This window comes from Aythya fuligula, chromosome Z, assembly GCF_009819795.1.
Source record: "Aythya fuligula isolate bAytFul2 chromosome Z, bAytFul2.pri, whole genome shotgun sequence".
NCBI classification, from domain to species: Eukaryota; Metazoa; Chordata; class Aves; order Anseriformes; family Anatidae; genus Aythya; species Aythya fuligula.
The window spans coordinates 58394029-58420561 of NC_045593.1; the positions used below are offsets into that span (position 1 = coordinate 58394029).

The window sequence follows — 26533 nt, forward strand, 5'->3', positions numbered from 1 at the left end:
AAAGGAAAAACGCTCATATTTCTGCTCTGGAAGAAACAAGGGAATTGTCAGTTCCTTCATGCTGTGCTCCCTTCTATTTCTCTTCTCTGAGAAAGAGGCCATGAGGGGGCACAAACTCTATGTGAAAACAGAATTTCCATGAACGCTTTTACAGCAATAGTAGTCTTCCACTACTATCCCATCGTAAATCAGACCTGTGTGCCAGTGGAGAAGACGATTACAGATGGGCATTAGTAATTTTATACAGGTTGGTCAAAACATGAGCCAGAAGCTGGTGCTGACAACTCACTGTGGGCATAGGGACATACTGAGGAATGCTTCACTAGGCCAAGGTGTGAGGTTTCCCTCAGCTTACCAAGCACAGCATGCTGCTTGCTATGTCTCAGTTTTCCTGGTGGCATCTTTTTTCAGTTTCCAGTGATTGCTTTTTGAGTTGCTAGCTTGAAACTCCTGTATTTTATTTCAATAAACCTCCCATGTGCAGAGAAGGTCTCATTTGGGAGCATCCAAGAGGCACTAATGGCTGCCTGTTAACACAGTATATCGCAATTACTAGGAAACCTGAATGATCAGCATTACACAGTTTGTTAAATAGTTGCTGTTTTTCCTATCCACTACCAGTTTAGCATTTTATTTCTCTCCAATGTAGCTATAACAAGTACACAGCACTCGTTACCCTAGAGCTCCCCTGCACACCTACCACAGAAAAGGGCTCCACTGAACTGCGTCTGAATAAGGAACAGGGAAGGTAAAGCAAAAATATATATAATATATAATTATATATATATTTCACACACACAATGCATCTAACAATATAAAGCCATCCTAGCAGATGTTATTCTGGGTAGTGATCACTCTGGGTAGTGGAAGAAATAAAGGCAGATATGAAGGAGGAGGGATTGGTTTAAATAACCTGGGTCTCTGTTAAAGGATCTGGTAGCCACCGTTCTGGTTGCTCGGGAAGGTTCAGGACTTGAATTGCCGCTGCCCATGAAACTGGGCACAGCACCTGAACTGGCTGTTCTCTTTAAATTGCTGTTCTGGAGAAAAAAAAAAAATACTGTGTGACCACAGCGCTCACTACTGGTGGAAAAAATAAAATCCAAGTAAGGCCAATGCTCCAGTTACATCCCCTTTGCAAGCTTTTTTTTTTTTTTTTCTATTCAATGTTCAAATATTTCAATGTAATTTCACAGAATTCCCTAGCTTTTTTCTTAAAAAAAATAAAAAATAAACAAATAAAAATAAACAAACAAACAACAACAACAAAAAAGACAACAGGCATATTTCCCCAACCGTACCTTGACTGCACTAGAGCAGAGATCCGAAGAGCAGCAGTCCCCAGAGGGCGGCACAGCCTGCAGGTAGCAGCAGTTAATAAATATGTTTTGCTGCTGTCCACACCCACCGCAAATACTGTGGGCTGCACGCCATTCTGTACAGCCCACATCCCCAGTTGCCTCCCCGCAACTGCCTTCTCAGTCTCAGTGGGGAAAAAGTACTGAGAATTAAGCACTTTCAGAGGGGTTTTAAGATCAGATGCTGGAATACCACCATTGTGCTGCGCTGTTCTTTTACACAGCTCAGGCCCATGACACTGTGGGCATACTGCACAATGGGTGTGAATTTCTGCATAAGCTAGATATCTCATTAGCCTTGAGGACAAAGTCTTTTTACCTAAGATTAGCTGAAAACCTTTAATAAACAATACTTTCTTCTTCTAGATTTTGACAAGAGACAATAGCAATGCATCCAGCCATTTAAGCTAACTAAAAGCCACCTGTATTATGTCACATGACATCCAGCAGCAAAGATGACAGAATACAGCTATTCAGAGAGCAAGATAAGCAAGTCCTCCTCAGCAAGTGACATAAGTTGCTGCATTTCTAAATTCAGCTCTCTACTAGCATTCTTCCTCTTCCTGTCACTCCCCTATAAATAGAACCAGCTTGCCCTCATCAGTTTTACACGTGAAAGAGTTCCTGTTCACGTAACTTTAGCAGTAGATATGTTTTCATCTTACCATGAAATAGAGTCTTCCTTGCAGGAAGCCTGTAATAACTTACTCAAGGAATTCAGAGAATAAGTAATGCTGGTCCTCACCTTTCCTAGAGAACTGTCAGCGGAAATCTCCAAACCCACGCTAGATCTGGGAAGAAGTCAGGGAAACCAGATGTTTGTGAGGAAAGCACAAATGAATGCTGACCACTGCTAAGATTCTGCCACATGTGAGGAACTGAAATTGCTCTCCTTAGCAGAGCTTTGATGAGCAGGGAGCAGCGAAAGCCGCACTGTTTCATATGCAAAATACTCGCTGTATTTGATTTTGATGGCTTTACTGTTTTGTGAGATCTTAGAGCGGTGAGTTAGACTACAAATTAAAACCTGTGAAAGTCCAAGCTTGCAGCTTCTCAGAAAGAATGAGAAACAGTTCTTTAACAAGAAAATGACAACATAATCTTCTTTATATTTGTACAGGGGAGAAAAAAAATATATTAAGTTGCTTAGTTCATATTTATCCCACAATACGTCTACATATTAGCAATGAGTCAGGTAAGGATTAATGAAAATGTCATTACTGTGAAAGGATGTGCTGTGTCCTGAGAGGGTGACAGTAGGGTTGGGCCATATTGCCATTTTACCAGCAAAAATTGGAATTCAAATGCACAATGAAAACTACTTACACTTTCACTAGGTTGGGACAGTATTTCTGGTACCCCAGTGATTACTTCTCAATGCCCACGTAAATTAACCACTTACACTTAAGAACACTTATAGTGTTCTTAAATTCAAACAGTAGTAGAACATGTGCTTTTACTAGGTTGTGCCTACATTTTGTTAACAGAGTGATTGCTTCTTAATGCCCATATAAATTAACCACTGAATACCTGCAGTATTCTTAAATTCATAGAGTAAAGTGGATTTGGCTGTGGAATTTATAACTGTTCAGTCTGCCACAGGTGCTCCAAACTGCCACTGAACTATGACAGGAGACAGCTTGCTTAAGTGTCTTCTATCTTGGTCGGAAGTGTCCAGCAAGGTGAAGGCCATTGCTCTGGCTTTGCATTGTTTGGTTCAATGCAATGATCTTCTGTTGCCTCAGACTGATGTTTGCCATCTGTTGGATCTTGGTCTTTGCAGGCTGAAGGTGGCATTTGCGCCACAGACATGACACCTCTTGCATAGGTGTTTATTTCCCCTTCAGCAATAGGGTCTTGCTGGCTTGGAGTATATGATCTTTCAGATACACCAATGTAGTCATGGTCAACAACTACTGCACCTTGTAAGAAGTAGTGGTTGTCTGCAAAATAAAAGTACCCATTAAAGTAGATGGTCCTAGTTTACTGAAAGCCATACTTAAAATGATAGTGAGTTGCCAACTTACTTTTCAAAACTATTTTTGTAAGATGACAAGAAAGTTTGAGTGGCAGGAATCTGATTACATGGTGCTAATTTCACTAAGCACCAAATATTTGGTTGCATCTCATATATCCATAAAATAATGCTTGCAGTACTTCATGTTAAGAAGGAAAGGTTGCCTTTTTTTTTTCTTCTTTTTTTGCTACGTCAGTGGACTAGCTTGAGGCCTGTCATAGTCAGCTACTGAACTAATAATACCAAACAAGAACAGGCATGCAGATTCTTCCATGTTGTACACCAACTCACAAAGTAATGTGTCATCTCCTAACTATTGCTGGGAAATCACAATTCAAAACAATAGACTTTAAGAAATAAAGAAATAAAACAGTTTTATAGAATGTAAAGGCCATAATGTTGATTGCTTCTGTACGGTACTATTGAACTTCTCTTCTATCTAGCATATGCTTGCTATGTTTGATTTTTCCAAGTGAGTTCAAATAAAATAAAAATAGTCTGACCAGCCAAATTAAATGTGTAACTGTCCTCATGGGGTTTATACTTTTGTTTTGGAAGATGACTTAGGGCCAACTTTCTTACTCAGATGAGGACCCTTACATCAAATCAAGTATTTTAGGGGCTACAAATTCCTTCGCAAGTTATATTTCTTGACAGATGTGTCCTCAATCTGAAGTGCAAAGTATTTGCACTTCTGAATTGTCTGAGCACTGGAGCCACTGGGATTCTATTGAGATTAATATTTAAAATAAACAACACTCAAACAAGAAAAAGTATTGCTTCAGACACACAGATGTACTTACGTACATCTGCATGGTGTCCTGCAACCTCTACTAGGCTATACAAACATCTGGGTAGCAAGCAACAACCCAGGTCCACACAGACTTTTAATCTGTAATGCCTATACCAAGAGCATATATCAATGCACTGACTCAAGAGTAATCTTTAGGTCAAGATTGTTACAAAAGGTTTGAAAAATACCTTGCTTCTATTTGCCCTTTCTTACCTGCAGAAGATTTTCAAATCATGTAAAAAAAATAAGCACTCCATTTCCAGGACTTGTCTTTCCTGCTTAAAGAGTCTAAATCCATGCTTCTAGTGTTATACAGAGAAGATACGCTGCTCCAAAATCTGAAGTGTAAGCAAAATACTTAATAACACCTACAGACCACAGATACCTCACCTAAGATGCACTTTTTCCACATTCCAAAGTCATTGCAGCAGCTGGAGAGGACCTGCCTGCAGGACACGTATGTGACTTCCTCCATACAGCTCAGTAATTCAGCAAAGAGCTGGAAGATGCAGAATGAGACGCAGAGCAGTGTCCAGGAGAAGCAATGTGACACTGCTGTTCTTGTTTACTCAAACTGCAATGGAGGCTGACAAGTGGCCTCAATACCAGCTTCCTATGTGAAATTACAGAATTAGTTTCAGCTTTGCAAGCTCCTCAGTTTTAGGAGGTGATGGAAGAGGTGGCTGTCTCAATGCAGTTTATGCATTTTGAAGAATCAGGACTTAACCACACATGCCAAGAGGGTAGGAATTTCATTTCAAGAACCCTGAACAAAGCAGTTCTGAGACAAAAGTCTTCCGAACACTGAGTACTTGTTTTATTCCAAATGCCTGAAGTGACCCAAAGATAGCATCAGCAGAAAAGAAACAGCTGCTGTTGTTTGATTAAAGCAGCACCATTGCAAAAGAGTACACTGAATGTGTAAGAGTAACATTGTCAGTTGATTTCCCAAGTGTTTGGGAATTTCCGCAAATTCTACTTTTGAGCATGACATTTTATTGCTCTGGGACAAGAAATCTGTTTACCTCTTCAGTACTGAAACTTAAAACTAACTCTTCAAAAATCAGCTCTCTGAGGTAGTCTTTGTTTTTTAAGGTTTTAGCAAATAGGCTGTTTTGGTTGCTCAAAAATAAGCCCTAAACTGGTACCATATATACTAGTCAGATAAGGCAAAAGAAATTACATTCCCATTGCATGAGGAAAATTAATGTGAATCCTGTCTATATCAAAACAGGAACATAGGAGTTAAAAAATGCTCTTTGAATATAGTTCAGCTGAATTATACTTCTCACATGTTTTGGCCAGCCAGCATTAACAGGGCCAAACCACATATTAAAAGCAACTGTAATGGAAACTATTTTTACACAGGCTTTAAACATGATTCATTAGCTCTGTTCCATGCTCTGCATAGGTTTAAAGCCACTCACACTCACTGCTCTCATTACTGAAAATTGATTACAGTAATTACTACCCAGTGGTTTAATTCACACTAGTGAGTGAATGATACTGGCTCACTACCTCACCTAACACCAAGACATGACAGGAAAACTTAACAAAAATACATACAAACATATATACATGCACATAAAATACACACGTAAATACCTTTTTCATTGGACCCTCTTATGTATGGCTTGAGGTGAGACATCTTGATGGGTCTTTTCAACCTGGATCCTGTAGCATCTCTTAAAATTGCACAGCCATTATCTGTGATATAATCTATAATACATGGACCAACCCATTCTGACTGGAAACGACCATCTTTCCACCAGTTTTTTCTTTGTCTGAGAACTTCATGACCAACTTTAAGTTGAAGGGTATTTAATTGCTTTGTCTTCTTTTTGACAGTGATTTTGTTTCTGGTTTTCTGTTCATCTGAAGAGGTTTTCTCCACCTGCAAAAGATATAGATATGAAGTACATTTCCTTTTTCCAGAAGTAATCATGTATTTTCATAACATTGGTTAATAATGCAATATCAAAAATATTAGATGTCTTTAGATGTGTGTAATTCATAATGTGTAAAGCTGGAGAGTTCTGTAGAAGGGGATTTTATCTTCATGTTCTAAGTCAATAGTCCATAGGCAATGTTTTTCAGCTTCCATGCATACTTAGCCCTCAAAGTCAAACATGAATCTCCTGGAAAAAGGTCTCCTCTCAAGTTTACTCCTTCCATATGCATACAAGCATATGTACGCTGGAATCTAGAGATCCCAGGCCAAAGAGAAGAAAAAAATATGTATTGCTAAAGGTTATACTTTGAACCTCAAGTCTTTCCATCTTTTCTCTCTTCTGTCCCCATCCTAGGAAAATTTGAAATTATACCATTTACCTGACAGTCTGAGGTTTTCTCTTCTTCCAGTGCTTGACTGGCTCTTTTGGTTGCTTCAAATATTTTGGCAAACATATTGTCTTCTTCCATACATACATTCATTGGTTCAACAACATATGGGTTACGATTAAACATTTGGAAATAGGGAGTGGTTTGATCTGGCTCCTGTTTAAGTGGGGAGCAAAAAGCAAGCAAATTTAACATACCATTTTGCAGGCATTTTGGAGGACTTCAGTCAAAAAAGGAAGAACTTTGACTTACCAAATTAGTCAAATTGAATGCATAGGCAATAGCAGACAAATGTTCATCCCAATCATTTGGATGGTCTGTGCAGTATTTGTTAAGGAAAGCTTTGATTGTCTTGCACGTTCTTTCATTTACTTCATCAGTCTGAGGATAAGACAATACTATTTGTTTCATTCCAAACAGCGCAAATAGTTCTTTGTTTATCTTAAAAAGAAAAAGACGACAATTATTGAAAGTTTCTACCTACTTTGTTGGTAAGATGATGGCCAAGCAAAACTCCTCTATACATATTCCCACGTAACAGTCCAGACTTAGGAATGAGAGCTAAAGGAATCAGTATAGCTCTGGAGCCAGTAATAGATGGTTTCTAAAAGCACTTCTGCCACTAACACAATTTGTCATTTTTTCCATATCATAGCCTCATGATTTCATGATCTCTGAAGGGATCAAAGAGTGAGTAATTCTTCTTTATCACTGTATCTAAGGATATTTTTGACATTGGCCTATCTGCTATACTGAGCAATATGAAATACTTGACAGACGAAATACAGCAACATGTTGGTATGTGAAAGCTTGAGCCACTCCAATTAAGTGGCAAGATACACATTATGCATTTTTTGCTCTTTACCAAAAGAAAACAACCCTGGGAAATGCTGCATTACAATTACAATTATTACAATTAATATTTTGCAATTACAATTGCAAATAATCAGTTTGTCAATTTCTGAACCTACTTTTTTTGATTAAAGAAAATAAACATTCGGGTATCGGATTTATGTATTTTTTTTCCCCACAAGAATGGCCTAAAATTATTATGGGGAAAAAAAAAAAAAAGTATTTTTCTCAAAAACAAACAAACAAAACCTATGTAAAGACATACCTGATGAGCAAGCTCCTTCCCTTGATCAATAGGCATTTTTTGAGGTGGTCCATATAAGAAAAATACATTGATGATTGCCTTAGCAATTTCAGCTGCTGAAGTGTCACGCAGAGGCAAAATAACAGCCCATTTTGTGAACAAATCTATCATGATTATGATATACTTGTGGCTTCTGTTGGTAACATTAAAAGGTCCCATTAGGGCTACAGTGACTGCTGTCCAGGGGTCCTCTGCTTTGATAGGGTGTGGTTTGGGCGTGGTGGTGGTTGTATTCTTTGCCACTTGGCAATGCTGGCATGCATATACCTAGTGCAGAAACCAGGGGAGATGCTATCAATAAAAAGTGATACAGAAGGTTTACAACAACAAAATATCATAAATCTCCATTATTCCTCTCTAGGTCAGGTCAGACCCAGGCAATGTCAGATGAACTCGTTTTTATCTTTTCCTATGATTTTTTGTCATTAGGTTTTTCAGCCCCAGGATAAAAACAAAACAAAACCAAATAGTGAAGGCCAGGGAAAGGAAATGCACAGCAGTTCAGGATGAACTGTGCTCATCCTGAGAGCACTGCGCTCTTTCAGGTCCATAGTATAAACTTTAAAACGATAATCTGTAAATGCTAAAGGAAGTATGGAACATCTGGATTGAAAGGAAAAAAATCCCAATCATTTCCCTTTTGGTTCTTTTGAGTATGCTGTGGCTGTCAAACGTTGGCAGTAAGCACCATCAGCGATACAGAACACGGGTCAGCTTTAGCTACAGGACAGAACCAGACTTTTCTAAGTCTGAAGCGAAAGCAAAGACTCATTTTCAGTTCATGTTACAGTTGCACATGGACTCTAAATACTTAGGTGATACAGCAAGCTGATAGCAGCAATAATTTTGCCACAAAGAACATTTTTACATAGGGTTTGCTCATGGATCATGTTCTGCCTAGGGATTATGTGAACATATATTTGGGTGAAGGAGGAGAAGGAACAGTCCTAAGCATCAATTTGCTTACCTGCTTCCCAAACACACCTAGTTTGAAGGCAGAAGCCAATTTTCATCCGCCAGCAGCCACTCTGGCCAGCTGTACACCGCATCTTAATGAAGATAGGCAATACAGCTTGCCAAAGAAATCCCTCCAAAAGACCCCATGTGACCCGCATACTGAAATGCAGTATGGCTCCCTACCATTGGCTAACATATTGCAAACTACAAGGTCAATAATAAAAGAAAAAAGAAAAAGAAAAAGAAAGCACTGTGCTTCGGCATACAGTCAATTTACAGTTTGATTGTTAGCTTATGTTTCCTCATCATGAAGCAGTATGGGTGATTACTGTATCAAAGTCGTATGATTACAAAATCCTTGCAACACAGACTACATTAAAAAAATATCCTGTAGCTATGAAACCATACCCACTGTTTGACATCATTTGTTATAGAGGTCCAGTAGTAATTAGATTCCACTAAAGTCAGTGTCCTTGATATACCGTGATGTGTGCCTGCAGCATTTTCATGGCATTTCGCAAGCACTTTTTTCTTCTCTTCATCTGAAACAATTACCAGGCGCATTTGTTTTCTGTCTTTTCCAACATAGAACAATTTATTTTCTGGAAGAAAAATACCAGGAAGTACATGAGTGCTTTGCCTTCTGCAGTTGTTTAGTTTAGTAAACTACTGGGCATGACCCAGTATAGAATTTAATAAGCCATCTTCATTTTACCTTTGTGTGAAAGTAGGTTTTGTTTTGTTTTTGGTGTTTTGTTTGTTTTTGTCTGTGTGTTTGTTTGAATTTTCTTTTTAACTATTTTCTCCCAAGAGCCAAGCATTCACCAGTATTTATTAACCTGGACATGAGGTGTTACAAGGTCAAGTCAGACTGCAGATTATGGTCTCATGGGAAGTCCATCAGAAACTAAACCTAGTGCTGGGAGTGAGAAGGGAATGCAGGATGTGTTATGAGACATATTGCCTCCCTGCCAAGTAACTGTACGTTGTGATCCGCAGCTTTAACTCCTTCCTGCTTTTTTTCTCTGCAAAGGCTGGGCAGGTTTGATGGGATTGAGAGCACAAAGCAAACCACCAAGGCTCAATACCTGCAGATTTCTTCCTGAGGATACAACAAAGCTAGGGTGGGTGTGGAGGCTCCAAGGTGACAGACAGAAAACCCATGCTTGCATTGCTGCCCACATCCAGGGTGCTCCAGCCCAGGGTCAAATGTTCCCTGTCAATAGCTGCAGACCAGGGCTTGTCCTCCTGCAGTTCTATGAATCGTGGGTTGCAATGGATACAAATCTAGTATCTAAAACAAGGCTTGGCTTTCAGACAGATACATAAAACCTTTCCAGTAAGGACTCAAGCAGGTAGTGTTTCTGCAAACATTCTGTTATATATTAACGTGGGATAGGCAGCCTGTGTGTTTCATGAAGGATGTATATTAACATCATAGCATTCTGCAGAGCAAGATAGCACTTTCAATTCTTGTATCAGTACATCTTCACCTAAAAAATTAAAATTTCCAATTAGTTTGAAATAATATGTTTACCTTTGAAAACAAATTTTTTGGCTGCTCTCCTGATTCCACTTCTTTCACTTGATAACGTGGTGGGATGATATTCCCCCGTTCTTTTGTAGTATTCAATCTGCTTCAGGTGGAGGCCACCATTTTTTCCACTGCGTACCATTGCTAACCTGCACAAAATGCACAATACTTGTCAGATTGAGCAACTGCCACAGCAGCATATCTTCAAGTTTCTCCTTGTTTAGGCTCGTTTAATTTACTGGATTACTGTAGTTAGACAGAGGTATCCTGATAATGCAGCATGTTGACTGATCCAATTGAGCTCTCTCTCCAGAAAGCTTAGGGCAGCTGTATTTTAATCCTATGAATTGCTTCATATCTTTCAAGCTTTGTGCCCCTGAGAGCATATCACACCATGCACTGCACTGCTTTTGATAACCCATGCTGTCATCAACATGAGAGATAAGGATAAGGAACACTATTGAGCACACTACTTTGTTGTATACAAGGTTAGTTTTGTCAATGTATATTTTAAAACTTCTGAATGATGGAGTCTTCCACTGTATTCATTGCAGAGTGGGGAGAAAAATGAAACCAGAAAGAAATAACTTTTCTTAAACATTTGGATAGTTTCCCCATACAGTTGTGCTGGGGATTAAATGTGTCCAAATAGACACCCTGATGAGAAAACAGACAAATAGGAGAAACCAACTCCCCAGACAGAGACTGACAAATTTATTTTCATCATTAATTCGTCTGACAACTGGATTCTGAAGTCCCAAACGTGATTCTGCACATAAGTAGGCAGTTAATTCCCTGACATGGGCTGACTGTTCTGATCATATTAATAAACTAAAATATCATTAGGAAAATGCGTCATTGGCACAGGAAAAGTTTAGGTCTACCATGAGTAGCCTCAAAATAATTATCAATTAATGATAGGCAGACATATTCATGTAGACACTGTGTGATTTCAGGGTTGTTTTTTGTTGTTGTTGTTTTTTAAGGTCTGCTCCTGCATTAATAAACTAGTAGATGAAGCAGCTCTTTGATCCTGCTCTAATTGCCTCCTACAAGAGCACGATCAGACTCGGAGTCTGCCATGTCATAATTTTTTAATGAATGCTGGTTATCCAGAGCATTCGCCAAATTTCTTATCTTTGCAGTGTCCCAAGACTACACAGCATGGCAATGCATAGCCTGCTAAAAGCAATAATCAGGCTGTCTGCCCTATCTGCTAAGTGGCACATGACTGTAGGGATAATGACAATATCCAGTCACTCCAGCATCCATGCAATTTCATCATGCAGTGATGCTATTTGAAAGATTAATGTGTAAGTCGGGATATTTATTTTCCAATTTTGAGATTCTCACCTGCCTTTACTACACCGGGAATTGGAAAGAGGTAAAGAGCTCTACTGTGATTATGTCTGCTTTTAGTCACACTGTTTCTCCCAGAAAGTAAAATGCTGTATGTTATTTATAGAATATCATATTCCTCGTATATAGCTGGGCTGTGTTATCAACGCCAAATGAATGCCAGGAACTTCACATTCAAGTAATGACAAGACCTTTGCCCCACTGAATACTTTGTTTTACATAACCAAGACCTGGCTTTCGAAAACAGCCAAGTCTCTTGTCATTCAACATTACAATTTTAAAGCAAAATTCTCCTAATTGAGAGAACTCGTACAGATAAAATGCTTAGCAGTACAACCCTCTCTACCAGGAAAGAGGGTGTTTCAGAATAGGAAGGAGTGAAGCCAGAACATGGCACTGTTTCTAGCAATCTTGGCTGGCAGAGCAGTTTCTTGGAAACTTAGAGCTGATAGTACAAGCCAAAACACTTGACAGAGTTGGTAAATTGGATAAGAGCAGGAAGGAAGGTGAGGCTACCATGATAAAAGTATTATTTTTGTTGTTTTAAAGCAGTTGATTAACTAGTATATCTGATAAGAAAAGATTATTTTAACTGTTCTTTACCAGCACTCTATCTACAAGGGATACGCACTTAAGCTTCGCTCAGGGCTTCTCCTGAATGTGAATCAGCAGTTACCCAAGCACATCTGGAAGTCAAAAGTAGCTAGGTATAATTCCTCACTGAAACATTGGGATAATGGACCATTTTGGTTTGACAGATTTTCACACATGGCAAGAAAACACATTCCAGAACAGCCTGTATTCTTCCTGTAGTTTTTGCTTATTGTGCATGTCTTGTTTGAGACAGTGAATGTTTCCTGTGCAGCACATGGCTGTGGGCTCTAAAAAAATTAACAATGTTGCACATCCAGAAGATACACCTGAGCAGGACCTCTTTTCAGCTGAGGAGAAACTGTCTTCATTCCTGCTGTGCCAGTTTCTGCTATAAAAACTGGGTGGAGTGCACATAAACCAGGGAAGAAAGAACACATTATGTAGCATCCACATGCATTTAGTGTACCGAGCAGGAACCTAAAGCAACTGATTTAAGTACTGGAGCAGATTGCTGGATCACTGCCCAGAAGGGAGACATTAAGAGTGCTTCCTGCCTGTATATTTGGTTTCCTGTGTCCCTGCTCATTTTTCCCCCCTGTGCTAAGGTCTTTATAGTTTGTTTTGCTCTATCCTAGGAAAAAAAGTAAATCTGAAGACAACAAGTTACGTGATCTTCCAGTTTTATTTTAGAAAAAATCATTGCTACAGGTAATTCACGTGCTACCTCTGCCATTACTTGTATATGGGACTCTATAAAAATGGCATAATTATACAGGTGCTAATCAGTTCTCAACACCTTTTAAGGAGGAGGAGAAGAAAGCAGAAGGTGGAAGTTCCCTATAACTCTTTGTTTCAGCATCTTAGCCAAAGCAGTTGTGGCTCCCAACACTCGGCTAATTCGCTTTTTAACGCCCACTTTCCCCCACGAACACCACAGTAACTGCGAGGCGGTTTCCAGCCCCGCAGCCAGCACCCCCGGCCGCACCTTTCGGCACCAGGGCGCCACGGGGGGCTGCCAAGATGGCGCCGCCTGCCCGCGGCCATGGCAGCCCACCGGGCGGGAAGAGACCCCCGCCGCCCCCCTCCCGCCACGCCCTCCAGACTACAACCCCCATCATGCACCGCGCCGCCCTCAGCCACCGCGCCGCCCACGCCGGGTGCGGGCACCTCAGCGCGGCAAGACCCGCGCATGCGCAGAGCGGCGCCGATGCGATCTTTTTTTCCTTCCCCCCTCCCACCTCTCCCCGCCCTGCGCGCCGCGCCCCCGGGCCCCCAACCGGCCGCGGGGCGCCGCCGCCGCGCACTCACCGGCTGCAGCCGAGGTACCGCGGCCGCTCCCCTCCGCCCTGCTCCCCGCGGCGGCCGCTGCCCCTCAGGCGGGACTTATGTGGCGCTCCCGGAAGCGCAGCGGCGGCGGCGGCGGCCAGTATGGGGCGGGGAGGGGCGGGGGCGGGGCCCAAGCCGCGGGGGGCGGGGCGCGGGAAAGAGCGCGGGCGCTCGTGCACGGGCACGGGCACGGGCACGGGCACGAGCACGGGGCGGCGGCGGCTCCTCCATGGGAGGGGGGCGGGGGCGGTGCCGGCGCCACGCGCAGGTGAGGCGAGGCGAGGCGAGGCTGGCGGCGGCGGTTGGGGACCGTTGGGGGCCGTTGGCGGCGGTTGGGTGGCCCTCGGAGCGCCCGCCCCCCTCGTCCCGGTCCCCCCCAGCGCCGCAGTGCCCAAGGCTCGGGCCGTAACAAAGCCGCGCGGGGGTGCAGCCGGTGCTGGCGGGGCGCGACCGTGTGAGGAGCGTGGGGCCGGGGGGGCGGCTCCCGTGCGCTGCCTGGGCGGTGCTCCGGGCCGCTGCGGTGAGAGGGGAGCGGGCCTGCAGGGGCTGCCGGGGCCGTGGGGCTGGGCTGGGCTGGGCTGGGCTGGGCTGGGCTGTCGCATCTCTGCAAGTCGAAAGTCGGAGAAAGAGGCGCCTCTGCCCGCGAGAAGGCGGAGGAGGGGCTGCTTTCGCGTTCCCGAAGCGGGTCTCCGCCAAAAGGCGCCCTTCCCTCCGAACGCCCGGAGTCGCTGCGAGCATCGGTGGCTGCGTGCGGTGTGTTCGGCCAGGTTCGGCTGGGGAATGGACTGGGCGGTTCGTGGCACGGAGGTTTTCTGCGCCGTGGCTGTGCGGGAGCGCTGGCCGTGCATGCCAAACCTCGGTTTGTTTGCCTGTTTTAAAAAGTTATCCTTTTCTGTCTTGAAGGGAGGACAGTGATGTTCAGCAGAATGCTTTTTTTTTTTTTTTTTTTTTTTTTTCTCTTAAGGTAGTTCTGACTCTTGTGTTGAATTATTTTACTGGTTGATTTTCCCATTTCCACTCTCTGACTGCTAAGGGGTTGAAGGCTGTGGTAAATGCAGTATTCGGGGTGCCTCAATTTAAAACTCTGAGTAGGTTTCAGCAGACCTCCATACACATGCAGAAGAGTAGTACTTTTAAACAATGAGATGTTAGGAAAAAAACGATTCTGCAAGTGAATAATTTGATGAGGGAAAGATATTTGCGTTGAAAAGATATTTCACTTTGTTAACACAAAATGTCTAGAAATATTTTGCTTAACTGCAGAATCACTAGGAATGAAATCAAACACGGGTAAGTCAGCCAACAGGTTACTGTCTGAAAACTATGGCCATTGTGTTTTAAGACTAGAAACCTCATTCCTCAACAACCTAAAGCGCATGTCTTTGCTGTCTGTAAGCTGGCTTTTTAACAGAACCCTGGTTCATATGGTTGTGAGCAGCTGTAAAGTTTTAGTCGGCAGGGCTATGCTGCGTTGATACGGAGGGTCAGGTTGAAACCCCACATTAGGCACAAGCATGTAGGTAGTACGGTTCTTGGGTAAAAACATCCATGTATCTGGCAGATTTGGGCAACTGTAGTTCGTTGGCTAGTCCAACTATGTTATTTCAAGAAATATAAGCCCCTCTGCAAGTAGCACCAGCCACAGTTGTTTCTGGTAGAAAATGCCAGTAAGGTGGACTCCTGTTGGTCTGGAGCATAGGCATCATGCTGTTAAGTTTTGGCACAGTAGGTACTTTCCACTTGGAACCTGGAGCAGGGAGCTCTCTCTTGTTAGAAGAAACCCACAGCTTTAAAGAAAACTGTTGGTGAATGGGGATCATGCAGTTGGATTATGGCAGCCTAATGGTCAGAGCATTTGAGTGGAGCAGGGCAAACGCTGTTTCTGTTCCCTCCTGTCTCAGTGGTTTCAAGGGGTTTATCAGAAAAATGTCTTTGTGGTTACCAAGCAGGGGAAAAAAAAAAAAAAGCGTGAGTAAAAGCACCTGTGCACTTAAGAGCTGAAGATGGAGTGCAGGTAACAGTGCAATAATTAACAGGACAGGGAAAACATTTGGAGCAAATAACTGTCAAGGAAGACTACTGGCTCTTGTTGGTTGTTCAGAATGCTTCTTCAGGTTTTAGTAGAGTAGTGAAGTGAAACTGAAAGATTGGTCACTCTCAGTTGTGGAAAGGGAGCTGTTAATTTTTCTGGTTGAGTAATACGTGAAGTACTACATGAGAATGGTTTTGGAACAGTGTACAAAATATTTGTGGCATTCCTGTAAACGGAAGGAATTTGGCCTGTTTGCAGTTGTCTTTAACATAGGCCATGGCTTTTCATCTGACAGTGTGGGAGCTGTGGTAGGCCTTTGGGTACAGCCGAGTGGCTTACTAAAAGCAACAAATGAAGACTACTCCTCAGCTTCTCTGTTGTGTAATTCTCATAGTGTCACCTCTGTCTGATTTTGGAGCACTTGTGTTCTTACACTTGACAGTCGCATATGTGAGTATGCCGTTAGCTCCCAGTTTTCAAACTCTGTCAATTTGTCCTTCTTTCTGTGTCTCTTCTGCTCCCTCCTGCATGTACTTCCTACGCCACCGACAACCCAACGAACAAACCTTCTTTTGTGGTTTGTTTGCACCTTAAATTGGGTTGCAGAATTGGAGTTACAAAACAGATCAGATATCTTTTAGCGGTAGTGAGGCAATCGTTTTTGCTGTTATTTGTGCAGGTGAGGAAAATGTTAGTTATAGCAGCTTTTTTGACATCTTCCTGTTAGAGCTGCTATAACTAACATCTTTCTGAGACAACCTGAAAAATTGCTATTAAAACAGTCATATTTTCACTGCTTAATTTGAATTGGAAGGAACTGGTATTTGTCTCCTAGTGGTTTGAATATGCCTACAGCAGTAAGAGCTGAATTGTTAAAAAGAGCAGTATAGGGGGCAGGCCAAGGAAAGGACTTGTTTTGTGTATCTTTGTATGTTTCATGTATAGAATGCTGTAACAGATGAGTAACAGTTACACTGCTTTTACAGTTGACTGTGAACATACAAATGTTGCAAAGTCTTTTGTAGTTTTGTTATGTTTCCAAAAGTAGTTTTCTACAGAGTTTCCTGATTTAGAAATGTTGTATAGCTACTTAGTATATGATGTGGTCTTTGTTTTTTTTTTTTTGTTCTTTGTTTTTTTTTTTTTTTTTTTTTTCCTGTGAGATAACAGATGAGAAATGTTTCTTACGCTGTTTTTTTCCATTACTTCCATTAGAGTGCAGTAGAGGCAGTGTTTGTTCTTCTGGTAGTGGTCACTACACAAAAGAAAATCTGGTGAAATGCTTTGCCTTCAGTTTTACAGGAGTTGAGTATGTTTTTATAAGTATTCATAACATAGCTGTTAAAACTTTGAGCCCGTTGTGCATGCCTGTTCACACCACTGCTGCTATGCTGAGCTGATTTGTTGCTGACAGTTACTGGAATGCTAATCTTTATGGTCTAAGTAAATATGGAAATACCAGGGCTGGATTCCTGAGCTGTTGAAACATGTAGCAGTGGGGACAGGAAACTCTTTGTGGAAATGTCCTTACTAAGTGTTAACAGATTACTTTTTGTTCTTGAATTCCTGTGTTGGAATATAGCTGTGGAACTGTTCTGTCAGGAAAAAGAATATAGTGTGCTACTGGAGTGAACTCTAGATTTTGAGTGCCTAGTGGCTGTCAAAATGTGTGGTTCAGATACAGCCCTATTTGTATGTTAATGTTATATTTGGCTGTGTATCACTTTATCTAATTTGAATGTTCTTATATACCTTTTATTAGTAAGTGATACTAATAGTAGTAAAACTTAGAGTTACTTCTCCTTTGCAGTGTACTATTTTAATGCTACCTAGCTAGCCAGGTAAAACCTAAGATTAATTTATTTTAAGGTGAGAATTTAAAATAAGCAAATTTACTGTTTTCTTATTCTTTGGTATGGTGTTTTTTGGTTTTGTGTGTGTGGTTAGTTTTTGTTTGTTTGTTTGTTTGTTTTTCCCACAATATCTCATGCAGTGTTCATGAATAAGAAGCTTCAACAGTGGCAGAATGAACTGGTTGTACATTTAGTTGAAAGTCCTCTTAAGAAACAACACTCAGTTTAATCGAGTTTTTCAAAAATAACAGATTTTCAATCTGTGAATTGTAAAAGAAAACCCTTGTGTGACAGCTGAGGTTGAAAGGCAACATAGTCTAATTAATTTTACCTGGAAAGGTCATTGCACAGGAGGAGATCATTGCCTGAATTCTCTTGCTTTAATCTCTCTAGGAATGTGTCAGCGTGTATTCCAAGAGGAAGTCTAGCATTTTGTCTTGCTTAGATTGCAATCTTCTCTGTTTGGGGCATCCATGTAATCATCTAGTCTTCACTGTCTGAGACTTACATGTATGCTCATGCACCAGGTAGGAGAGGATCTAGCACAGAGCATCTCTGCTCTTGCACTGCTGCTACTGGACAATGCCTTATGGCGTGGGACATCCCTCTGGTTGGTGTGGGCCAGCTGTCCTGGCTGTCCCCTCCCAGCTCCTGGTGCGCCCCCAGCCTCCTCGCTGGCAGGGCAGCACCAGAAGCAGGAAACAGTCTGGCTCTGTGCAGGCACTGCTCAGCAGCAACTAAAACATTGATGTGTTACCAGTATTATTCTCATCCTAAATCCAAAACACAGCACCATACCAGCTAGTAGGATGAAAATTAACCCAGTCCTGGCCAAAACCAGGACACTCATTAATACAGGAAAATAGTAGCTGAAAAGAATCATCCCTGCTGCCCGCGGCATCAAGATTGGGGCCTCCTTAGTAAACAGTGGTAGGAGTTTCTCCCAACAGTGCTGAAGCATCTCGCTAACAGTCCTCCTGAGGGAGTTGTGACTGTGTTTCAGGAGAGAGCTCTGCATCTCTGTACTCTGCAGTTTGCTGTTTCTCCTTGATAAACAACTTGAGAAACAAGTTTTAATCCAGCTGTCATCTAGTTACCATGTAGTGATAACTGCCTTTTTGACCTCAGGTTACAGTAGAAGTTTTGGGAGACTTCTGTAAATTATTTGCTGTAGTCACAGCTTCTTACGCTCAGATTTCTCTTTCCATGTCAATTTTCTTGGACACTTGTTATTTCACATGCCACAAGAAAGAAGTGGATTCCTTTGGTTTTGCTGCAGCAAAACACTTGGAGGGAAAGAGCTTTAATTCCTATTTCTGAAAGCATTTATTCTGAAAATAAATAATGTATTCATTTATATCCTGACTCAAATTTATGCTAATGACAGTAGCTTGCAGCATCTGCTATGTGGAAGATAAGCTGGTAACCACCAGCAATTAGAATGCCAATTTATATGTAATTCAATGATTCCATGCAGTAATTTGTAAGTGTGTCAGTGTATCTTTTCTTGATCCTATGTCTTTGGTCGTATTTTTACAAATTGTCTGGAAACCCTGGGACCCAGTAGCAATACTAGGAAATGACAATCGAGTAACTTATCTACCTGCACAGCTAGTGCAGAAATCAGTCACAAGATTTCTTTCACTCCATCTGCAGTACTTCTACTTATTTTCTCTCCATAGGAGAGAGTGAATTGCATCCTATCCTTCATCCTGTATTGGTTCAGCTGAGAAGTAATTTGTATTTTGAGCTGGCATTTGAGTGGCTATGCGGAAAATGCCTGCCTGCATTGTCTCTCTAATCCTGAAGAATCCAAAACAGCAGCTGGAGCTCTGCCAGGTTTCATGGTGTCATATACCTTCCTAATGTATTTTACCAAGTTGCGTATCACATGGGTCTGGAGTAGACAGACATCTATTCCAAAGATGATATAAGAATGTGTGTTTCAAATTCGCAGTTGTGTTCCTCTAGGTTTATAAGTGGATACTCTGAACAGTCTTCCAGCAATAATGCTGAGTGTACATTCCTCCATGACAACTGGAGGAGTTTGCAGTTGAAAACTATGTGATGACAAAGAGTTCTCTACTTGAAACTAGTATCTTGGAAGTCCTGTAAACTGGCTCAAGAGTGACACATATGACGCATAGCTCTAATGTTGAGATAAGCTTGTGCTTTGCAAGCTACTTGTTAAAAGACAGTAGTGGAATAGAGACCAGACTGCCTTCAGAGGGGTGAACAACATGATTAACCTTGCAGGAAATGATGTATTAACTTCAAGCAGAGTAGGTGATTTTCCAAAGTCTGTTTTTCACAAGCGAAGCTCCGCTTAATGGGTTTACTTACCACCAACAACAAGAACGCTCTCCAGACTCTAAGTTAGGAAGGTAGAAAACCAGTAAATTTCAGATAGGTTTGTGAGGGAGTTAAACATGTCAGTTTATCTTTTTTGTAATTTGTAGACACAGATGTGCTTTTCTTTCAGTCTTTAGTTGTATGGTTTCTTAACAACTTGCTCTGAGAAGTAATCACGTCCAATTAAAGATTCAACTACTGCTGGAAGTTCTCATGAAGTAACTAGTCATCAATTGCTTAACTCCACAACCTCTACTGTTGTCACAGAGTGCACTGTATGAATATGTAGGGAAAAGAAAGCTTAAAAAAAACACAAATCCTTTAGATGACCTTCTCTTTATCTCCTTCAAGGGGTTGATTTTCTTTCTCTTTAAGGAAACCTTAAGTTTTAAAAAGTTCTTAAGATGTATGTTTTATGTTTGTAGACTTTGGATAGGGAGAAAGGAGCAGAAGAAGCTGTTCCAAGAGAACTGCTAAACTTCTTTTTCACACTACCTTTTTTTTATTATTATTATTATTTTTAATCTTTAATACAATTTCTAAATTTGTATTAGTTGCCAGTATATGTTGGCAAAGTAACCTTCACCTTTCTGAAGCTTTCTAGAAATAGGACCTGTAAAACTTGCTTTCTTCACACTTTTGTAAACAGAATTGATTTCTCATAAAATCTAATTTCTAACTCTCTTGGGAGTAAGGTGAATTAGGTGTTTGAAGTTTCATTATGCTCTTGTTGCTTGAAGGACAAATGGCTGCAATTTTATATGATATGTGAAAGTAACTTTATTAATGAAACTGGAGGAGAACAGATGTGTAAGAAATATGTTTGATACAGGGGTTTTTAATTGCCTTTTGTCACTCCTGGATCCATGTGTGTCTGTTGCTCAGACCTCAGCCTCAGAGATAGAGGCAACTATATTGTTTACCAATGCTTAACCTATTGCTCTCTGACTTATGACAGATCCTTTCTAGGTAACTTTTGCTCCATTTACCACCCTCTTTCTGAGGAAGCTGAATGGCTGATCACAGTTGGAAATTTACTATTGCTTCACTTGGTTCATAGAACAGTCATTTTGGCGGATATTTAAAGTCAAATTGAGTTCTGCTGAGGCATTGTTTTTGAATGGCACTTACGTAATGACCTGACTAATAGACAACTTAACCTAAAGCACTTGATCAGATGATCTTCTGAACAACTAGCTGCTTATTAACTTTCTAAATAATTGTAATGGATTGTAATTAATGGTATAAAGCCATGGACAACATACAGCAAGAACAATTACTAATTAATATGACAGAAGGCTGAGTGCTAAGTCTTTGTTTCTGCAGCCAACTTACTTGGCCAAGATCTTATTTTCACATGACTGGTTAAAAGGGCACAATGTGTGCTCATTTCACTGGTACATTACTGCGTTGAGGTACTTTTGATAGAAGGCAGTGGTAGTATATACCTCTGTAAATATTAATTTTTCCATGTGAAAATAAAGCAACACTTTGTTGCAAATAAATAAGCACATAACATCAAGTTGGCGCATACGTTCTGCTTTCAAACGGAAGGGTCACTTTGTTTTTGGAAGAATAGGATTATGTTTAAGAATAGTTCTAATGGTGGCTTCATATTTTTCATTAGCATTTTCATCTGCTTGCTATTACACATTTGATCAGGAAACGTTGAGGAAGATCAGCTGATGACAGGAATGGGAGCTAAGTAGCAGAAATACTGGAGACTTTTTTCTTTCATCTGTTGTATAAAATATATGGGCTGTACTTTACTGTTCTTAAGGTAGAAAAAATGTGTTTGACGGTTTTACTTTCCTGAGTTATATTGTCTCGTTTTAAAATGTGAGTCAGTCGTTTGAAAATACCTTGAAAGTATTATCCTTGCACTAAACATACATATATAAGTACTGTGTACTCTGTAGTGCTTTATTTCTGATGCTTTTCTCAGAGGTATATAGATGTTCAAATGCATTTTCTATTTTTATGTGCCTGTCTCTAGTGTGGGTTTTGTTTTTTTTGTTTCTTGTTGATGCTTATTTGGATTTTTTTAATATTTTTTGTAGGTTAAAAAACTGTTCTGTCATCTCAGGGAAGCAGTAGCCAATTGTGGGTCTCTTGGAGCAACAGCACAAACGAGTAATGAGCAGGTGATACCAGTTAAACAGTGTCTGGCGGACGTCATCACAGTGGCAGCACTGCTCAAGCAGTATCAACAAGTACAGGACTTCTGTGCTCCCAGCTCACTGGGAAACATGCCCAATATCTCAGCTGCCAAAGTGGCTGCATTCTCTACATAATTCTCTGTAGATCTTGTAATCATGTCTGTTAGCGCAACAGAGAATGATCCTCCTAGATTCTTCGTGGGTGGAGAAGATGGAGAAGAATTGTTGGATTCAGCCAGATCTACGGACTATGAACACTTTTATGACCATGGGGAAGAAGAGGAAGAAGAATATGATTCTGTATGTACTGTAGGGGCATGCATGTACTATACTGTATGTTCTCTAGCATTATTTTATTTTGAAGTGATGTTGAATCAGGAAAGTGTTATATTGAAATGGTGTTCTGAAATTAAAAAAACACCTGTTCATATCCAGACAATGATCTATTGGTTATGTTTAGAATTGCAGCAAACTTGAAAAATAGGTCTACCTTGGGTTTGGAAGTGGATGTGCTGTACCTTAATACAGAGTTTCAGGGCAGCCAAGCTCTGCAGGCTTGATTTGGTTCTGGGACTGAACTTGATAGCCTAAGCCTTTGTTATTTTTATTTGTATAATTCATAGCAAAAATAGATGGACAGTTTTTATTTTGTGTATGTTGTCAACTGCTGTAGAGTTACCCTTGAAGAGTCTGTTCAAACTGAAAATCACATTTCTTTTTTCATCTTACTGTTGTTTTCATTAAGATCCAACATGTTTTTATTCTTATTCTTTACCTTGGTGTATAGAAAGTGCATGCTAAATTAATCTTACATTATAATTTAGTTTAATATACTTGCAGAGTGTACTGGATAGTATTACCATTTCTTTTGACAAACTCCTAATGTTATCGTGTATGAGTTACCATGTCATACCTTTTTTTTTGGTAGTATTTTTTCTTTTTACACTGCAACATTCCACTTTAGGGAATTATGTTATATTTTAACTGACTGCTAGTGTGCCTAGGAAATTTAAATGCAAGGAAATGACTGTTTAGTGGGAAATAAAATTTGTAAAGGCTCATTACATAAACGAAAATATAGACTATACACAAGAAAACGTATTTTGTGCATAGACAGTTTCATTCAGAAATCTAGAGTAACATTTTGTTTGGCTAATTTTTCTTAGTGTAATTCACTTCTAATATTAGGTAACAAGGTGAGAAGCCTTGTGATTACTAGATTTTGAAAAATTATACAGTTTAAAAATTAATCGCTGATTAATTTCACAGAAAGTTGTAAGCAAGATTTCAGACATTTATGACTTAATTTTTCTTCTGTGTATTTGCTCCTGATACAATACTCACAAAAAGTAGTGTAGTGCTGTTAAACAGTTTAATTTCATAAGTGCAGTGGCATGCTGCAATTTGGTGCCTGCTAGATATTTACGTGACTGAAACTGAATTAGAGTTAGCAAACTAATTTTAACAGAAAATGTCTGCTGTGATATTATGCTGCTAAAACACCTATTACATTCTGAGAAGATTTAAAATAATTGTTTTTCCCCCCCTCTTCAGCCACCAGAAAGACAAATTGCAGTTGGGATATGTTCAATGGCTAAGAAATCTAAATCCAAACCAATGAAAGAAATTCTTGAACGCCTCTCCATGTTTAAGTACATAACTGTTGTAATATTTGAAGAGGATGTAATTTTGAATGAGCCAGTAGAAAACTGGCCTTTATGTGACTGTCTCATTTCTTTTCATTCTAAAGGTAAATCTTTTAATAATACCAGAAATATTTTGACATCTAAATACTTTCTCCAATTTGAGTATTTATTAAGTTTTTTTCTGCCTTGCTTTTTGTTTCACTGGATTGCCCTAGGAAGCTACTCCTTTGTCTCGTTTAATGTAATACAACTGACTTTAAAAATACAAGCTTTTAAAATGATACTGTTTTAATAGCTTGAGAAAGTCCTGTCTCACATGGTATTTAAAATAACTACTCCATTGGCAAATATTTGTGGAGCCAGTAGAAATGGTAAGCGTTGAACTAATGCTTACTTGGTCCAATAACTGTGAAGTCATGCTCCTTTCCCAATGGGACTGTTGGATCTCTTGCCATGTGTTTGTGTATCTCTAACGTCTAGGGGGGTTTTGTGGGACTGTTCAGTGACTGGACTAAAGTTAAAAAACATATTTTCAGGCAGAAATGATAGAAACCTTAGTTCTGGCTCTAAGGAAGTGGAGGGAATGTAGAGTGTGGAGATGGAACAGGAGATGACTGCTACGTTTGACAATGTACACTGAAATCAGGCTACAGTTTTAAGATTGTCTTAAGCAGATATTATGTGTCTGTAGGAGAGGGAGGGAACATCCTCTCACTTAAGCCATGGCTGTTTGTATCTAAAGTTTGAAAAAGAACATTCCAAACTGCTTACTGATGTTGTGTCTTACAGTTTTAATTTATTTTTCTTTAAACAAACATTTTAGGATTTCCACTGGACAAAGCAGTTGCCTATGCAAAACTCAGGAATCCATTCATAATCAATGACTTGAATATGCAGTATCAAATACAAGACAGGTAAGTAATGATTAACTACTTTTAAAGAGCAAATTACTTTTCAGCCAGACAGTGAGGATCTGTTAGCATTGTATAGCAGCAGTTCCAATTCATTGTACAGTAGTCTAAATAAAATGACAGTGAATTTTGTTTTATTAATGTCTTAATATTTTTCTGTGGTATGTGTTTAGGTGTGTTTTTCATTTTACTGATTTTATATTGATAGCTCTGAAGATGTACCGAAGTAGTAATTGGGTAATACATTTCTATAACAGCTAGCAAATAAACAGCTTAAGCTCTAGAAAATAAGTATAGCAGAGGTATGTATAGCAATCACATGGCTTTCCATAACTGTAGAATTCATGTAGCTTACTTAAGGGTTATTTTTTCTGTTCAGTGGAAACTTCTGGGAGTTGCTGGTATCCAAAGATCATGTGGTAATTCAAAGTGATTTTTTTTGTGTGGCTGCAATCATGTATAGCAAATATTAACAATAATGAACAAAATACATAAGCATTGGAGCCTCTGAACAGTGTGCAGACTTGCTATTTTGGATTCCTTTCGTTTCTGTCAAGTATAAATTTTGCAGTCCTTCTTCACTGTTAAAATCATTTAACAAGAAAATTGTTCTGCCCAAATTGTTTTTACCCTACCAGAGAGGAGAGGACAGAATTGATATAGCAAATGACACTTTTGTTGATACAGATGCAAGCACTGCAAAGGTACCACTGTGTCAGTGAGCTTTAAAATATTATATTCATAAGTAGAGAACATGCATGTTAATGTATAATAATATGTGTAATCTTATGTTGTATTTTTTGTAGGAAAATATATAATTTTTCCTCCTTTCTTACTTGTGTACTGTAAAATACAAATCGTATCAGGATTTGCTGTCTTACTACGGAACTTTTGTTCTTCTAGGAGGGAAGTGTATGGTATTCTTAAATCTGAAGGCATTTTACTTCCTCGTTATGCAGTTCTGAACCGTGATCCAAACAACCCACAAGGTAAAAAAAAAAAAAAAAAAAAACAACTGATGACAAAAATATTAACCATTGATGTCTTTGTTTCCACTGGACAGCAGTAGATACATAGCAGAAAGCTGAGTTTCACTTCCTACAGAATTAATATTCATTGGCTCAGGGGTTGGTTTCTCATGTGGTATTTAGTTAAGTTTGTTGTGGGTTAACTGTGCAACCCACTGTGCAAACACTGTTCAGCAGTATCTCAAACATATATGTCTTAGCAATGTTGTTTTGATTTTGAATAGAAATCCAAAACGTAGCCTCATATGAGCTTCCATGAAGAATATTACTTCCATCCCTGCCAAAAGTTGTACAAGTATGCATCTGAGAAGCATGGTTCTGAATTCTGGGCTCACAGTCCTCTCAGAGCCTGTATAGACCAACTAGAACATGAGGGCCTTCAAACTCACACTGAGACACAAATATGTCACCAAGGAGAGCAGCATTCATGAACTTACATTACTACAATGAGCAGTAATTTCACTTTTCAGAAAAGTGATGTTGACAGAAGCAACTCAGGCTGTTGAATCTTTCCCTTACTAGAATAGATCATCTAGTCCAACTGCCTGACCACTTCAAGGCTAAACTTCAACTGCTAAAGCATTTTATTGACAGCTTTGTCCGAATGCCTCTTGAACACTGACCGACAGGGATATCAACCACCTCTCTAGAAAGCCTGTTTCAGTGTTTGACCACCCTTACAGTAAATATATTTTTCATAATGTCCAGTCTGAACCACCTGGCTCAGTTTTGTGTTGTTCCCATGCGCCTGTCTTTGGTTCCCAGGGAGCAGTGACTGGCACCTCCCTGTCCACTTCCCTTCCTCAGGAAGTTGCAGAGAGACATGAGGTCACCTCTTGGCCTCCTTTTCTCCAGACTAGACAACCCAAGTGTCCTTGTCCTCTTCTCATTGGAGATGCCTTCCAGCCCTTTTACCACATTTGTTGCCCTCCTCTGTTTGATTTCAAAGATCACAGAATCACAGAATTTCTAGGTTGGAAGAGACCTCAAGATCATCGAGTCCAACCTCTGACCTAACGCTAGCAGTCCCCACTAAACCATATCCCTAAGCTCTACATCTAAACGTCTTTTAAAGACTTCCAGGGATGGTGACTCCACCACTTCCCTGGGCAGCCTGT

At 40.2% G+C, this 26533-nt stretch overlaps 2 protein-coding genes across 13 annotated transcripts in view; one reads left to right on the forward strand and one right to left on the reverse strand.

Annotated features, from left to right (window-relative positions):
• Positions 1-1250: 1250 nt before the first annotated feature.
• Positions 1251-13501, reverse strand: GIN1 (gypsy retrotransposon integrase 1). Of its 2 annotated transcripts, XM_032206741.1 has the most exons (8): positions 13417-13501; positions 10159-10304; positions 9030-9223; positions 7626-7931; positions 6761-6949; positions 6500-6664; positions 5774-6062; positions 1251-3301 (listed from the first exon to the last, which is right to left on the reverse strand). In XM_032206741.1, exons 2-8 carry the CDS (start codon positions 10295-10297, stop codon positions 3003-3005), a joined length of 1581 nt encoding a protein of 526 aa, XP_032062632.1. In that variant the 5' UTR covers positions 10298-10304; positions 13417-13501; the 3' UTR covers positions 1251-3002. The 2 variants fall into 2 exon arrangements, with proteins under 2 accessions (XP_032062632.1, XP_032062633.1); XM_032206742.1 differs by lacking the exons at positions 10159-10304; positions 13417-13501 and having other exon boundaries at positions 9104-9152.
• PPIP5K2 (diphosphoinositol pentakisphosphate kinase 2) overlaps positions 13371-26533 on the forward strand; it is a 51484-nt gene continuing 38321 nt past the window's right edge. For 7 of the 11 annotated variants that reach the window (XM_032206729.1, XM_032206735.1, XM_032206734.1 and 4 more), the window contains exons 1-5: positions 13646-13702; positions 21732-22130; positions 23385-23580; positions 24300-24390; positions 25291-25376. In XM_032206729.1, the coding sequence (XP_032062620.1) occupies positions 21987-22130; positions 23385-23580; positions 24300-24390; positions 25291-25376 (517 nt within the window). In that variant the 5' untranslated portion in view covers positions 13646-13702; positions 21732-21986. Of the gene's footprint in view, positions 13431-13645; positions 13703-13892; positions 13955-14059; positions 14202-14231; positions 14294-21731; positions 22131-23384; positions 23581-24299; positions 24391-25290; positions 25377-26533 lie in introns of those variants that run through there. The other 4 variants (XM_032206730.1, XM_032206731.1, XM_032206732.1 and 1 more) reach the window with 4 other exon arrangements.

What these genes read in the sequence shown, in the direction of transcription:
- GIN1 (XM_032206741.1), bottom strand. Translation starts at nt 10,297, where the DNA reads ATGGTACGCAGTGGAAAAAATGGTGGCCTCCACCTGAAGCAGATTGAA. An exon ending in GGAAGGAGCTTGCTCATCAG is followed by an intron (nt 6,950 to 7,625) that starts GTATGTCTTTAC and finishes TTTCTTTTTAAG; the next exon opens with ATAAACAAAGAACTATTTGC. An exon ending in CATTCAATTTGACTAATTTG is followed by an intron (nt 6,665 to 6,760) that starts GTAAGTCAAAGT and finishes CCACTTAAACAG; the next exon opens with GAGCCAGATCAAACCACTCC.